Raw genomic sequence first — 13,234 nt, forward strand, 5'->3', positions numbered from 1 at the left:
CAAAAATCTCCTGAGTACAGAGCTCCTGAAACATTCAACTTGATCACTGGTAACACCAACTACCTCCTGGAAATGTCTACCCAGATGTCAGGCTGTTCCTTCTTACCTGAGACAGTATAAAGGCAGCATATCCTTTTCCCCAGTCACATTCCCTTCCAGACTTTCCTCCCTCTCAGTGAGGCTGCTGCTGCATTTCAAACAAGTTCCCCAAAGTCTTTTCTTTCCTACTGCTAATTATAAAATTCTTCTGCTTTTAAAAAATTTTATTTTTAGCCGGGCGTGGTGGCGCATGCCTTTAATCCCAGCACTTGGGAGGCGGAGACAGGTGGATCTCTGCGAGTTCAAGGCCAGCCTGGTCTACATAGTGAGTTCCAGGACAGATGGGGCTACAGGGAGACCCTGTCTCAAAAAGATTGAAAAAAAAAATTTTTTTAAAAAGACAAAAAATTTATTTTTATTTCATCTTAGGGTATTTTTGTTTTGAGATCATATTCTCATGTAGCTCAGGCTGGTTTTGAACTCACTATGACTGTGAATTTCTGATCCCCCTTCCTCTATCAAGTGCTGGGATTATAAGTGTGTGCCAGCCACTATGTCCAGAGTGTTTGGTCCTGAGGATAAAATCCAGAGCCTCCTGCATGCTAGGTAGGTACTGTGCCAACCAAGCCACATCCCCAGCACCTTCTTTCCTGCTTTAGCAGTTACCCAAACTTCCCTTCCAATGCAATGTTACACGTGACCACACCCTTTATTGTTGCACTTCCAGTGTGGTATCATTATCACAGGGCTGAATTTGGAGTGCTAGAGACCGAACTCAGGGTCTCAGCTTGTTAGGCAAGCACTCAAACTTTTTTTTTAACTTAAAAAAAATTTATTTTTAATTTCATGTGCATGAGTATTTTGCCTGCATGTATGTAAGTGCACAAGTGTCATGCAATGCCCACGAAGGTCAGAAGAGGGCATCGGATCCCCTGAAACTGGAATTACAAATTGCTATTAGTCACCACGTGGGCACTAGGAACTGAACCTGTTTCTTTGCAACAGCAGCCAGTGCACTTAACCACTGAGCCATCCCTCCATCTCTGAACTGAACTTCTAGAGTAGTTCCAAAAAAGTCAGGCTCTGTGGTATGTCTAAAATCCCATTCTTGAGACTGAGGTAGGAGGATTCCAAGTTCAAGGGAGACATCATGAGATCCTGTCTCCAAAACAAACTCTGAACAGCTGCAATAAAGGGCCTAGCACTTCAAGGAAGCTTCCTGAATGCTTACTGAAAGAATGACAACACATTACACCCTCTTCCTCCCACCTCCTTTCCAATCTAACAGGTAACAGTAATCCAGTCACAATGCTGTCTCTGAATATTGGCAAAATAGCTAAACAGGCTGTCTTTCCTGCAGTCTTTTATCAGCTTTGCAGACACCCAACAGAATCTTTAACAGCTCCTAAATGCCAATAAAGTACCTGGAATCCCAAATCCTCCATTGGGCAATGACACAGCCCACCAGCACTTTTTTGTTGCTGGTGCTGGTACTGGTCGGGTTTTTTTTTTTTTCAGAAATGATCTCATTATGTAGCTCAGGCTGGCCTTGAAGTCACAATCCTACTGTTTTCATTTCTCAAGTGCTAGGATTGCAGGTGTGTACCACCACACCTGGTTCTGCCAGGGGGTTTCATTTTTCTCCTTGGCGGCACAGTTCACTGCTATCTGCACACATCAGAAAAAGAATGCTTGCCTTCACGGGCCTTTGGATCGTGTAAGCCTGAAGTGCCCAGCTCTCTACCCTCTGCCTATCACACCCTGTCATCCTGCAGCCTGCCTGCTGGTAGGATACTGGTGCTGACTTCTCCCCTCATTCTCTCATCTATACCTGCCTGCCACAACTACCTGGCATCCAGCTTCCACCAGAACCTCACAATGCCATTCATCATTGTATGGGCTTTTGACTACCTAGGACCAGAGGAAGTTCCTCGGAGCAGGTGATTACTTACTGTAGCCTTATTCACCATACCTTGTGGCATTATATTGCTAGCAAGACATATTGATCTGACAATATAGTACAAATAGGTTCTGGGGTCCCAACTTTAGCAGTTAAGGTCTGTGACCACATGTAACATGAGTATATGAAACGAAATGTAGCACAGATCACATGAAAAGTGAAGGACAAGGACCTGTGATCTCACACATCCCTTCAGTATGGCCTTTCCACAAGTGCCTGCATGACTTTCTGTGGCTCTGTTATGAGGATACTAGAGCCCATGGCTGGCTCCTTCATACACTAACAATGGGCCCAGTGAATGAGCAACCATTTCTCCCAAGGCTCAGGGCCTTTTTCAAATAAGAAACTGGGGCTGGAGAGATGGCTCAGCAGTTAAGAGCACTGACCTTACAGAGGACTCGGGTTCTATTCCCAGCACCCACATGGCAACTAACAACTGTCTATAACTCCAGTTCCAGGGGATCTGATGCCACCTTCTGATCTCCATGGGCACTGCACGATATGGGTGCACCTACCCAGATGCAGGCAATACACTCATACACATAAAATAAAAAATAAATATTAAAAAAACAAAAAGCACAAATTTAAAAAATAATAACTGGGCGTGGTGATGTACGCCTTTAAACCTAGCACTTGGGAGGCAGGGGCAGGCAGATCTCTGTGAGTTTGAGGCCAGCCCGGTCTACACAGCAAGTTCCAGGCCAGCTGAGGCTACAGGGAGACCCTGTCTCAAAAAATACCAAAAAATAAAATAAATAATAAAATAAAAATAAGAAACTGTAACATCTCAGCCAGATATGGTAGCTCATATTTGTCACCCTAGCACTGGGGAGGCTGAGGAAGAAGTTTTGAGCTGGCTTGGGATACATAGTGAGTTCCAGGTCAACTTGGGCTACAGAGTGAAACTGTCTGAAAATAACAAGAACAAAAAGAACCTGAAGCACTGCTAGCTTAGAATTCAAGAAAAAAAGTCTTTGATTTTGCTTTCAGGTCAATACAAAGGACAGTGAGGACCATGAAAACTCTTGGAACCCTGCTCAGCTGACTTCCACTCACTGTCCACCTACTCATCATCCATCTCTTTATTTGTTGGCTGGGGCCTTGTGCGTGCTCAGCATCACCGAGTTCCACTCTCAGCCCATCCATTCATAATTTACAACTACAAATAACTAAAATAAACGTCTAACGGCAAGAAAATGGTCCATGTTCCAATGATGAGTGGAAAACACAGGAGATGCATATACACAATATCCCCTTCATATAAAATAATAAACAGCAAAAGAGGGAACCATAACAAAACCCTAACAGTGATTATTGCAAAGAAATCATATTACAGAGAATCGGAATTACTTGAATAAACTTTATTTTCCACTTTTTCATTATGAGCATGTGTTAACATATGTTTATATATACATATATATGTACACACACACACACACAGTAGAGCTCAGCAGTAGAATGTCTGCCTAGCCCCTAGCCCTTGAGTTCAATCCTGGGCACTGCAAAAACACCCCAAAAACAAAAACGCCAACCACCACAAGATAAAAAAGGACCAAGAGCAAAAGCACACACTGAGACAGGCTGGGTGGGAACAGCTGTGGTGGTGCTCTCTTGTCTGTCTGTTGTAAGACCTCCCATAGGGCCTGTCTCCCGAGTCTAAGACTGGAATAACAACTCCTCTCTAAGGAAATTTCACATTGACACACATGAGATTTTCAGTATACGGCTCCTGTGGGAATGAGAGTTAATCAGCGAGGCAGATAGAAGCCAGGGAGCCTGCTGGGTAGGGAAAGTGGTCCCAGAGATCTGGTGTCAAGGCTCTAGGAATCCATAAAATCATTCACTAGTGCCTGCCAGGGAGGCTTGTAAACACTGACTGCAAATCCAATATGAGTTCTCAATGAGGCCTATCAAGTTTATTTGTACCTAGAGATAGCTGGAAAGACAGCTAAAAGCACTAATAGTGAAAGTCCACCTTAGAGAAGGAATTAAATTGTTTTGTAGGCATGGGTTATTCCCCCTTTACAAACTGTCTCACTCTAGAATGGATTTTCTTTTTTTTGGGTCTTTTTGAGACAGGGTCTCCCTGTAGCCCCAGCTGGCCTGGAATTCACTATATAGACCAGGCTGGCCTGGAACTCACAGAGATCTGTCTGCCTCTGCCTCCCAAGTTCTGGGATTAACGGCATGTGCCACTACGCCTGATGGGATTTTTTTTAAATTTATAAAATGAGTGCTCCTATTTCTCCCTAAGTCATCTTTTTGTTGTTTTTCTGTTTTGAGATAGGGTTGACCTGTCTGGAACATAGCTGGCCTTTCTGGAATATGCATAGCTGGCCTGGAACTCTCTAAGTAGACCATACTGGACTTCACCTTACAGAGATCCACCTGCTTCTGCTTTCTGGGCCCTGGTTAAAGGCATGTACCACCATGCCCAGTTCCCTAAGTCACCTTTTTTTTCGGTCTTTTTGAGACAGGGTCTCCCTGTAGCCCCACCTGTCCTGGAACTCACTATGTAGACCAGGCTGGCCTTGAACTCACAGAGATCCGCCTGCCTCTGCCTCCCGAGTGCTGGGACTAAAGGCATGCACCACCATGCCTGGCTTCTTCCTAATCACCTTAAAATCTACTTAGCCTGAAGAAGGGTTTAAAAGCCAAAAGGAACCCCGAATGTGACTATAACAGGTTATGAAGTGCCACTCCCCACCCCCTCAGCAGGAGGTTATGACACAAAGCCAATTTCTAAGCCATTCAGCAGGAAAGGGACACATACTCCTGGTGAGACAGTACCAGGCAGAGCTTACCAAAGGTGTCAGCATAGATCTTGGCAAAGGAGCCCAGTGTGAAGCAGATACTGTACTGGGAGCTGGAGAAGCAGACGTTGCCCAGGAGCGGGGAAAGGATCAGGTTCTCATCGGTGGAATACATGCTGAAACAGAGACTCCTGTGAGCCACAGCCAGGCTGTGCACTAGCCCTCTGCCTGGCTGTGCAGCAGCCCTGACACACTGCCAAGGGGGAAGGGCAGGAACTTTCTGTCACAGCTACTCTCCAGGCTCAGGAGGGACTTGCATAAGACTCTCAGATTTGCCAACAGTTTGGTCCAAGAAAGTGACATGATGGAGTTGTTCCCTAACTCCCAATAACAAGCTGATTTCCCAGAGCTGAGAACATTCTGCACAATTTTTTAAAAAGCTAACTACATGGGACAGACACAGGAAAACCTGGAGGATACAGACAGAGACCTTGGAATACAAGAAGTGAATGTGAGGATCAGAGAGGGACACGAGAGATATCTCAACTCAACAAATATAAAGTTCAGTTGGTAATGCCTGCCTAGCATGCATCAAAGCCCGGATTTGATCACATAAAGTGTGTTGGCTTAGCCTATAATCCCAGTTATGTGGTGGAAGAAAAAGAATTAAAACTTCAAAGTCATCTTTGTCTACACAGCAAGTTTTTAAAAAATATTTTGATTTATTTTTTATTTTTTTTTGTGTATGAGTGTTTTGCCTACATGTATATAAGTGCACCATGTGTGTACAAAGCCTGCAGCTGGAAGAGGGAGTTGGATCCCCTGGAATGGGAGTTACAAATGATTGTTAGCCACCATATGGGTGCTAGGAATTGAACCCGAGTTCTCTGGAAGAACAGCAAGAACTAAGAACAGTTTTTAACCATTGAGCCATTTCTCCAGCCCCTACATAACAAGTTTAAGGCCAGTTTGGGCTATATGACACCCTGTTACGGGGGGGAAAAGACAAACACCACTGAAAACAGGAGAGAAATGGAGCAATATTACTCCTCCATAATGATATTACTCCTTTATAATGTCTCTGTCTTTATTCTGTTTGGCTTTGTTTTACAAATTCATGCTGAGACAGGCATGGTGGCACATGCCTTTGATCCCAGCACTCAGGAGGCAGAGGCATGCAATTGTCTGTGAGTTCAAGGCTAGCCTGGTCTACATAGCTCAGCACTCAGGAGGCAGAGGCAGGCAGTTGTCTGTGAGTTCCAGGTCAGGTGGGGCTACAGGGAGACCCTGCCTCAAAAAAAAAAAAAAAAAAAAAAAAAAGAGCATGCTCAAATGGATCAACTTTAAAGCAACTATGCCAATGTGAGCTCTAAATCTTTCATCTTTGTGAAGCAGATATACCCAGAAAACCACAGTAAACAGTTTTTTAATTTACATAGTCTGTGTTAGTAATAGGACAAGTATAGCCAATATTATTCAGCAATTAGGTGCCAGGTGGTAAGCACTGCGCTTACTGAGTTACACTACTTAATTTCTCTTAACATCCCAATAGGAAGCTCTTCTTCATTTCCTTATTTATTTATGTAATTTATTCGTTCTTATTGCATATATATTGTGTGTTTGAGATAGAGAGAGAGTGCAAGAGAGCACGATGGGGGGTATACACATGTCACAGTATACAACTTAGAGGTCAGAGAACAACTTTGTGGAGTCACAGTTCTCTCCTTCCATCTTTCCGTGGGAATTCAATTCAGGTAGCCAGGCTCGTGTGGCAAGTGCTTTTCCTGCCGAACCATCTTGTCAATCTTCTTTTTGTTTTTTGAAAGGGTCTAACTCTGTGGCCCAGGTTAACCTCAAACTCACGGCAATCCTCCTGCCTCAGCCTCTTGAGTGCTAGGATTAATAGTGTGGAACATTATGCCCAGCTTATTTTATTTTTAAAATTTTAATTATTTTATGTGTGTGTGTGTGTGTGTGTGAGAGAGAGAGAGAGAGAGAGAGAGAGAGAGAGAGATGTGGGTACCCACTCTCACAAAACCAGAGGCTGATATAGAGTATCTGCTTCTACTGCACTCCACTGTATTTTTTGAGGCAGGGTCTGTCTCTCACTGAACCTGGAGCTCATCAACCAGCTAGACTGGCTCCTAGTCTTTGGCTCCTAGTGCTGGGACTGCAGGTATGTCCTACCTCCCCAGCTTGTTCCCTAGGTATGGAGAATCTGAACTCAGATCCTTATGCTCATATAGCAAGCACTTTACCCACTGGGCCATATCAGAGCCCTAATTTGACTTTGTGAGACGGGGTATCACTAGGTAGCTCAGATTTGATTGGAACTTGCTGTATGAACCAAGCTAGCTTCAAACTTAAGATCCTCCTGTCTCAGCCTTCCGAGTGTGGGACTACAGATGTATGCCACCACACTGCATTTGGTTTCTTCTTTTTTGTAAAGAAAAAGAGTTTTAAATAATTTCCCCAACTTTACATGGTTGGTTTGTGAAGACGAGACTGATTCTACATTCTATTGACCATGAAACCAGAGATGTACTAAGCTGCACAACTGGTTGAGACAATGAGTTAATGAGGCCAGTCTTGGGGGCAATCCCGCAGAGATCTGAAATGTGCCTTTAATACTGACACGCTCATCAACACATACCAAAAAATAAGGGAGAGTTGCTCCCAGAAGTCTTCAAAGGTAAAATTAAGATTTAGAAAAGCTAGACTCTGTAAGGACAGGAAACCAACCCCCAGGGGTCTTATACCTTATTAATCCATTGACCTCATCCACAATGTGGCGAAGCTTGTAATAAGCATCAGTTGGAGGCAGCTTCAACTCCAAGATCAGCCGGTCAATTTTGTTGATACACACAGTGACCGCTAACCTTTCCTGCACCGCATGCTTGATCAGCCGCTCTGTGTTCAGCATCACCTGAGAAACACAAGGCTGATGAAGGTGGTGCTAAAAGCAGAGGGCAGAAAGTCTACAGCTGAGCCAAAAAGAACACTCTCAACACATGGTGCTGAAACGGAATCAGGAATATTAGGGTGTCTATGACGTTCTCTATTATTTTTTTGGTTTTTGTTTTCTTTTCTTTTTCTTTTGCTGTGGTCCTAAGGATTGAACCTAGAGTCCTGCACATTTGAGGCACGCACTCTACCTCTGAACTAACACCTCCAGCCCTTTTTCACACTATTTTGAGAAAGGTGTTTCACTAAGTTGCTCAGGCTGGCCTTAAGTCTATCTTTCTGCTTTGGCCTCCAGTGTAAGTAGGTTTACAGCCATGAACCACCATGCCTGGCTGAACAAGTCCTTTTCTTTCTGTTGTTGTTGAGTCTTTGAGATAGGATCTTGCTATGTAGCCCTGGCTAGCCCAGTATTGGCTACACAGTCTAAGCCTGCCTCCCAAACACTGAGAATACAGAACCACTCAGGCCAGGTGTGGAAATATATGCCTTTAATCCCAGCACTCAGAAGACAGATGCAGGTATATCTCTGTGAGTTTGAGGCCAGCTTGATCTACATAGTGCATTTCAGGCCAGCCATGGCTACGTGGTGAGATCCTGTTTCAAAAAAACCCCAAAAGACCACACTGAGTTTGAATGTATGACTTTTCAATACATATGTGCAGAAGGTGGTAGACGTGTGGGTGTGTAGTACCTAGCTGTGCTAGGGGAACGGGCCTGCAAGTGATGCATCGCAGTAGCAAGGAACACACTTTGGTTCTAAATACTGGTCCCCACTATAAGTCAGAGTTCTTTGAAGAAATGTTGATTTTAGGACTGGGACAATGAAAGGACAAGATGGATCTAGAATATCTTTTTTTTTTCTTTTGGTCTTTTTGAGACAGGGTCTCCCTGTAGCCCCAAATGTCCTGGAATTCACTATGTAGACCAGGCTGGCCTTGAACTCACAGAGAACCTCCTGCCTCTACCTCCTGAGTGCCAGGATTAAAGAAAGCCATGCGCTACCATGCCTGGCTTAGAATATCTTTTTATGTTACAAAGTAAGAAAGCGTTCAAAGAAGGATGGGGCAGGACAAAAAGATGAGAGGGCCAGCCCCAAGGAGCTCTTGATAGATACATATGGGTCAACTGAAAACACAAGGAGAGTGAACATAATCCACTGTGGCGAGAGCAAATCCATCTATGCATATGACAAATGAGCAGATGAGAGAACCCTTGGAATATAAGAGTCTAACCAATACACACACAAGAAAAAGAGAAAAACTACCATTTCCAACTGTCTTACAAAAAAAAAGCAAAGAATCATCAATGGATGATAAAATTAATAGGTACGGTTCAAAAGGAACAGAATACTCAAAGTACCTTCTCACAAATCATTTATTACAAAGGGGGAAATAGGAACTTAATACTAGAGAAGCCTGGCTGGCCCACCATAAGCAAGAGATCAAAGTTAACACCACAATTAGTAGCGAGGGTAACACCATATACCCTCTAATGTGATGGACTATTAGAATACAACTTTAACAGGGCATGGTGGCATGTGCCTTCAATCTCAGCAGATGCAGGTGGATCCAGGTCGGTCAGATAGTAGATGCTATCTTAAAACAAAAACAAAAACAAAAAAGAATACTGACATAGTATTCCTGCCAAAAATAACAATAAAGCCCTGCGTTTTATAATCAGGATTCCATAAACTGGGTATGATGGTGCACTCCTATAATCCTAGTAGCTGGGAGGTAGAGGCAGAAGAATCAGGAGTAAGGGGCTGGTGAGATGGCTTAGTGGGTAAAGGTGCTTGCCATGCAAGTCTGGCAACCTGAGTTCACCCTGGAACCCACATAAAGGTGGGAGGAGAAAACTGACTACACTAAGTTGTCCTCTGAACTCCACACATGTGCTGTGGCACATGCAACCCTCCAATAATTTAGAAAAAAAAAAAAAAAAAAAGGATCATGAGTTCAAAGTTATCCTTGCCTATGAAAGTTTGAGGCTAGCCTGAGGTACATGAGACTATCTCAAAAAATAAGAGAAAGAAATTTCAAAACCAAACTGAGAGACAATTCTACAAAGCAATGTTCTGCACTCTTCAAAGATACTTACATCATAAAAGACGAAGAAAGGCTGAAGAACAGCCACAACTAAGAGATTGAAGAAGTCAGGTGTGGTGGTGCACTTAGGAGGCAGAGGCAGATGGATCTCTGTGAGATCAAGACCAGCCTGGTCTACACAGTGAGTGGCAGGCTGCCTAGGGCTACAGGGAGACCCTGCCTCAACAAAAACCAAAACCAAATGACAACAACAACAAAAAACCAAAAACAAATTCTGAAATACTTTAAATAATTTGAGGGAGCGGACACATAAGCAAGTATGTTTATGAGTAGAGAGGAAGTCATAAAGCAAATCAGGATGTGTTCCTTGCACTATTCATGCAGTGTCTTCATCACTAAATTTGAAATTGTCTATCAAAGGAGTCTCTGGCTCCCTCTGCTGGTACCTCAATAGAAACTGTATGAATGAGCTTAGTGAAGTTACCCAATCTTTCAACTGAGAAACATAAAAGACTTTTAACTCCAATCTCTTAGAAAAACTTATTAGCTTTAAAATATGTTATTTACGAAGATGCTGTCCCCCTTCCCTTTCCATTCTCCCTTTGTGCTTCCTGTGACAATGGGTCTTACCTGCTATCGCCTTACAGGTAAGGGAGCAAGGAGACCCACGTTGAGAATTAATTCTGAGCTTCACTTGCTTTCCTAATTTTAGAGAAATATGAGCACTAATCCCACAAACTTTCCTATTTCCTGGCTCCCAGATCACATGGTGCTTTAAGTAATGTGTAGGGAAATACTAAGAACGGAAAGATTCTCAGAGCCCTATTTGACTCACCCCCTCAGCAGCATCGATGAAAAGAACCACTCCATCTGAGATGCGCAAGCCAGCTGTGACCTCATCAGAAAAATTAACATGTCCTGAAAGAGCAAATATCAAGTCAGTCATCATCTGTGCAGGATGAGGCAGTTAACTTGTAGGGTGACCTCAGGGGCACTGCAAAGTTTGTAAACCCTCAAATATCCTTCCTCCTACCCTACCTACAGCACCTTTCAGTGTATACATTTCTCCCACCAGAGTCCCATCCTGTGGTTAAGTTTTTATAGAGAAGGCTCCCACATATAACATAATCTGGCCAGCTTAATCTGATCAGTGAACAACAGTTCTGCAGACCTATGACCATCTGGAGGTAGGGAATAAGGGCAAAGGAGGGCCCAGAGCACAGGGGCTGCTCCAAGAGGACAGGTTCCAGGCAAGGGGCTGCTGGGAACAGGAGCGAGCAGGTGAGAGCACCAAGGTACTAGACAGAGATATGCACTAGAGGCAAATCCGCCAAACCCCAAATTGTCCAGATGCTGAAATAATTCTGTCTCAAGTCAGTCTTTTCCATCAAAGAAAGAGCTGCACAGCAAAGTACGTTGCACCCCTGGTAATTTCTGTCCACTAGTCTCTAAAAGACAGAGCATACTGAGGGCCAGGGATCAGGTCTGATCACCTTTATTTCATCAGTGGCTAGCATGGGGCCTGACAAAAACTGAACTAAACAAACATTTAAGTCAAGGAAGGCCCACCTGGCGTGTCCATGATGTTAAAAAGGTAAGATTTCCCTTTGGTATCTGGCAGGACCACTGTCACAGGTGTGCTCTTGATGCCAACGCCTCTCTGAAATTCACAGAGAGAGTAGTCACGGCTGATTTATTTATTTTTAATAGAGACCTCGATCCAGCATGATCTTGTAGATGGAACACACACACACAACACACTTCTTTATGGTGCTGGGGAACAAACCACTTGTGCATGTTAACCAGTAATTCTACTACAGAGCATCCCAGCCCCAAAGATGATGGGGGTGAGCAGTATTGGGGACTAAACACAGGGTTTCTTACATGCTAGGTAAGTATTTATACCATGAGCAATATCTTCCAGCTGTTTTTTTATATCTCTTGAGACAGGGTCTCACTAAGTTGCTCAGGCTGGCCTCAAACTCACTCTGTGGCTCTGGTAGTCCTTGAACTTCTGATCCTCATGCCTCAGCCTTCTGAGTAGTTGGGATTACAGGCCTGAACTACCAAGCTCAGCAAAATGAAATATCTTAAATAGTATTGCAGGTGGAAATTAGTTCAAATACAAAAAACAAAAATAAATTCAAAGTAATGATTAAACTGCAATAGAGAATCCAGGGTTCTAGAATCTTATCCTTCATTCACTGGAAACAAAGACAATAGGCAAGAGTTTAAGAAAGAAATAATCTGGACTATCTTAAGAGTTTTTGTTGGGGCTAGAGATGGCTCAGCGGTTAAGAACACTGTTCTTGCCGAAGACCCGGGTTCGAATCCCAGCACCCACATGGTAGTTAACCACGGTCCTTAACTCCAGTTCCAGGGGATCCGACAGCCTCGTCTGTCCCCCGCGGGCACTGCAGGACATGGGTGCACCTACCCACATGTGACGTAACACTCATCCACATAAAATAAAAATAATTATTTTAAAAAAAAGTTTTCACTAAAGAAAAGGAGTATTATAAATGTTTAAGCATGAGGGGCTGGAGAAATGGCTGAGCGATTAAGAACACTGGTTGTTCTTGCAGAAGACCCGGGTTCAAATCCCAGCACCCACATGGCAGCTAACTGTCCGTAACTCCAGTCCCAGGGGATCCGACAGCCTCTCTGACCTCCGCAGGCATTGCATGGCACGGATGCACTTACTTACCTACATGCAGGCAATACACACATACACATAAAATAATAAATTTTTAAAAAGAAAAAAAAAAAATTCAAGCATGAGCTGGGCATGGTGGTGTATTCCTTTAGTCCCAGCACTTGGGAGGCAGAGGCAGGCGGATTTCTGTGAGTTCAAGGCCAGCCTGGTCTACAAAATGAGTTCCAGGCCAGCTGGGGCTACAGGGAGACCCTGTCTCAAAAAAGTTCAAGCAGAGCTGGGCATGATGGCCCATGCCTTTAATCTCAGCAGAGACAGGCAGATCTCTGTGAGTTGGAGGGCAGCCTGGTGTACACAATGAGTTCTAGGCCAGTCAGGACTATACATATAGACCCTGCTTTAAAAAATAATAATAGGAAGTAATACTAAAAAAAAAAAAAACAAAAAGCCAAACACCACAGTCTAGCCAGGTACGGTGCAGTCCAGTAATACCAGCTCTGGGAAGGCTGAGGCAGAAAGATATTGAGTTCAAGATCAGATGAGACTACCTCAAAACGTTAAAAAACAAACTAAAACGAAACACCCCAGCCACCTCAAATAAATGTTACAAACAATAGGAACATGTTCTGATAGCTTCACGTGCTAGCACTTCTTTCAATTCCCTTTGTTAGCCATATGTATGCATGTGAGCCTTCTATGTCATTCTTTAGGGGTAAAAAAGGACAGAGTAAAGGTGAGAGGAAAGACATGGGGTGACGGGAGGGCTAAAGTCAGGAGACAAAGACCCAGGAACCTCTTAGAAAGAAGCTAATAATGG

At 43.7% G+C, this 13,234-nt stretch overlaps 1 protein-coding gene across 2 annotated transcripts in view; it reads right to left on the bottom strand.

The window, feature by feature from the left end:
- The window catches only part of Eftud2 (elongation factor Tu GTP binding domain containing 2), a 50,037-nt gene that overhangs the window by 17,795 nt on the left and 19,008 nt on the right, over positions 1-13,234 (bottom strand). For both annotated transcript variants that reach the window (XM_029566020.1, XM_008838211.2), the window contains 4 exons: positions 11,331-11,421; positions 10,597-10,679; positions 7,512-7,678; positions 4,804-4,928 (listed from right to left, as the gene is read on the bottom strand). In XM_029566020.1, coding sequence (XP_029421880.1) covers positions 4,804-4,928; positions 7,512-7,678; positions 10,597-10,679; positions 11,331-11,421 — 466 coding nt within the window. The remainder of the gene's footprint in view (positions 1-4,803; positions 4,929-7,511; positions 7,679-10,596; positions 10,680-11,330; positions 11,422-13,234) is intronic.

This window comes from Nannospalax galili, unplaced genomic scaffold (genome assembly GCF_000622305.1).
Source record: "Nannospalax galili isolate Female #2095 unplaced genomic scaffold, S.galili_v1.0 scaffold95, whole genome shotgun sequence".
NCBI classification, from domain to species: domain Eukaryota; kingdom Metazoa; phylum Chordata; class Mammalia; order Rodentia; family Spalacidae; genus Nannospalax; species Nannospalax galili.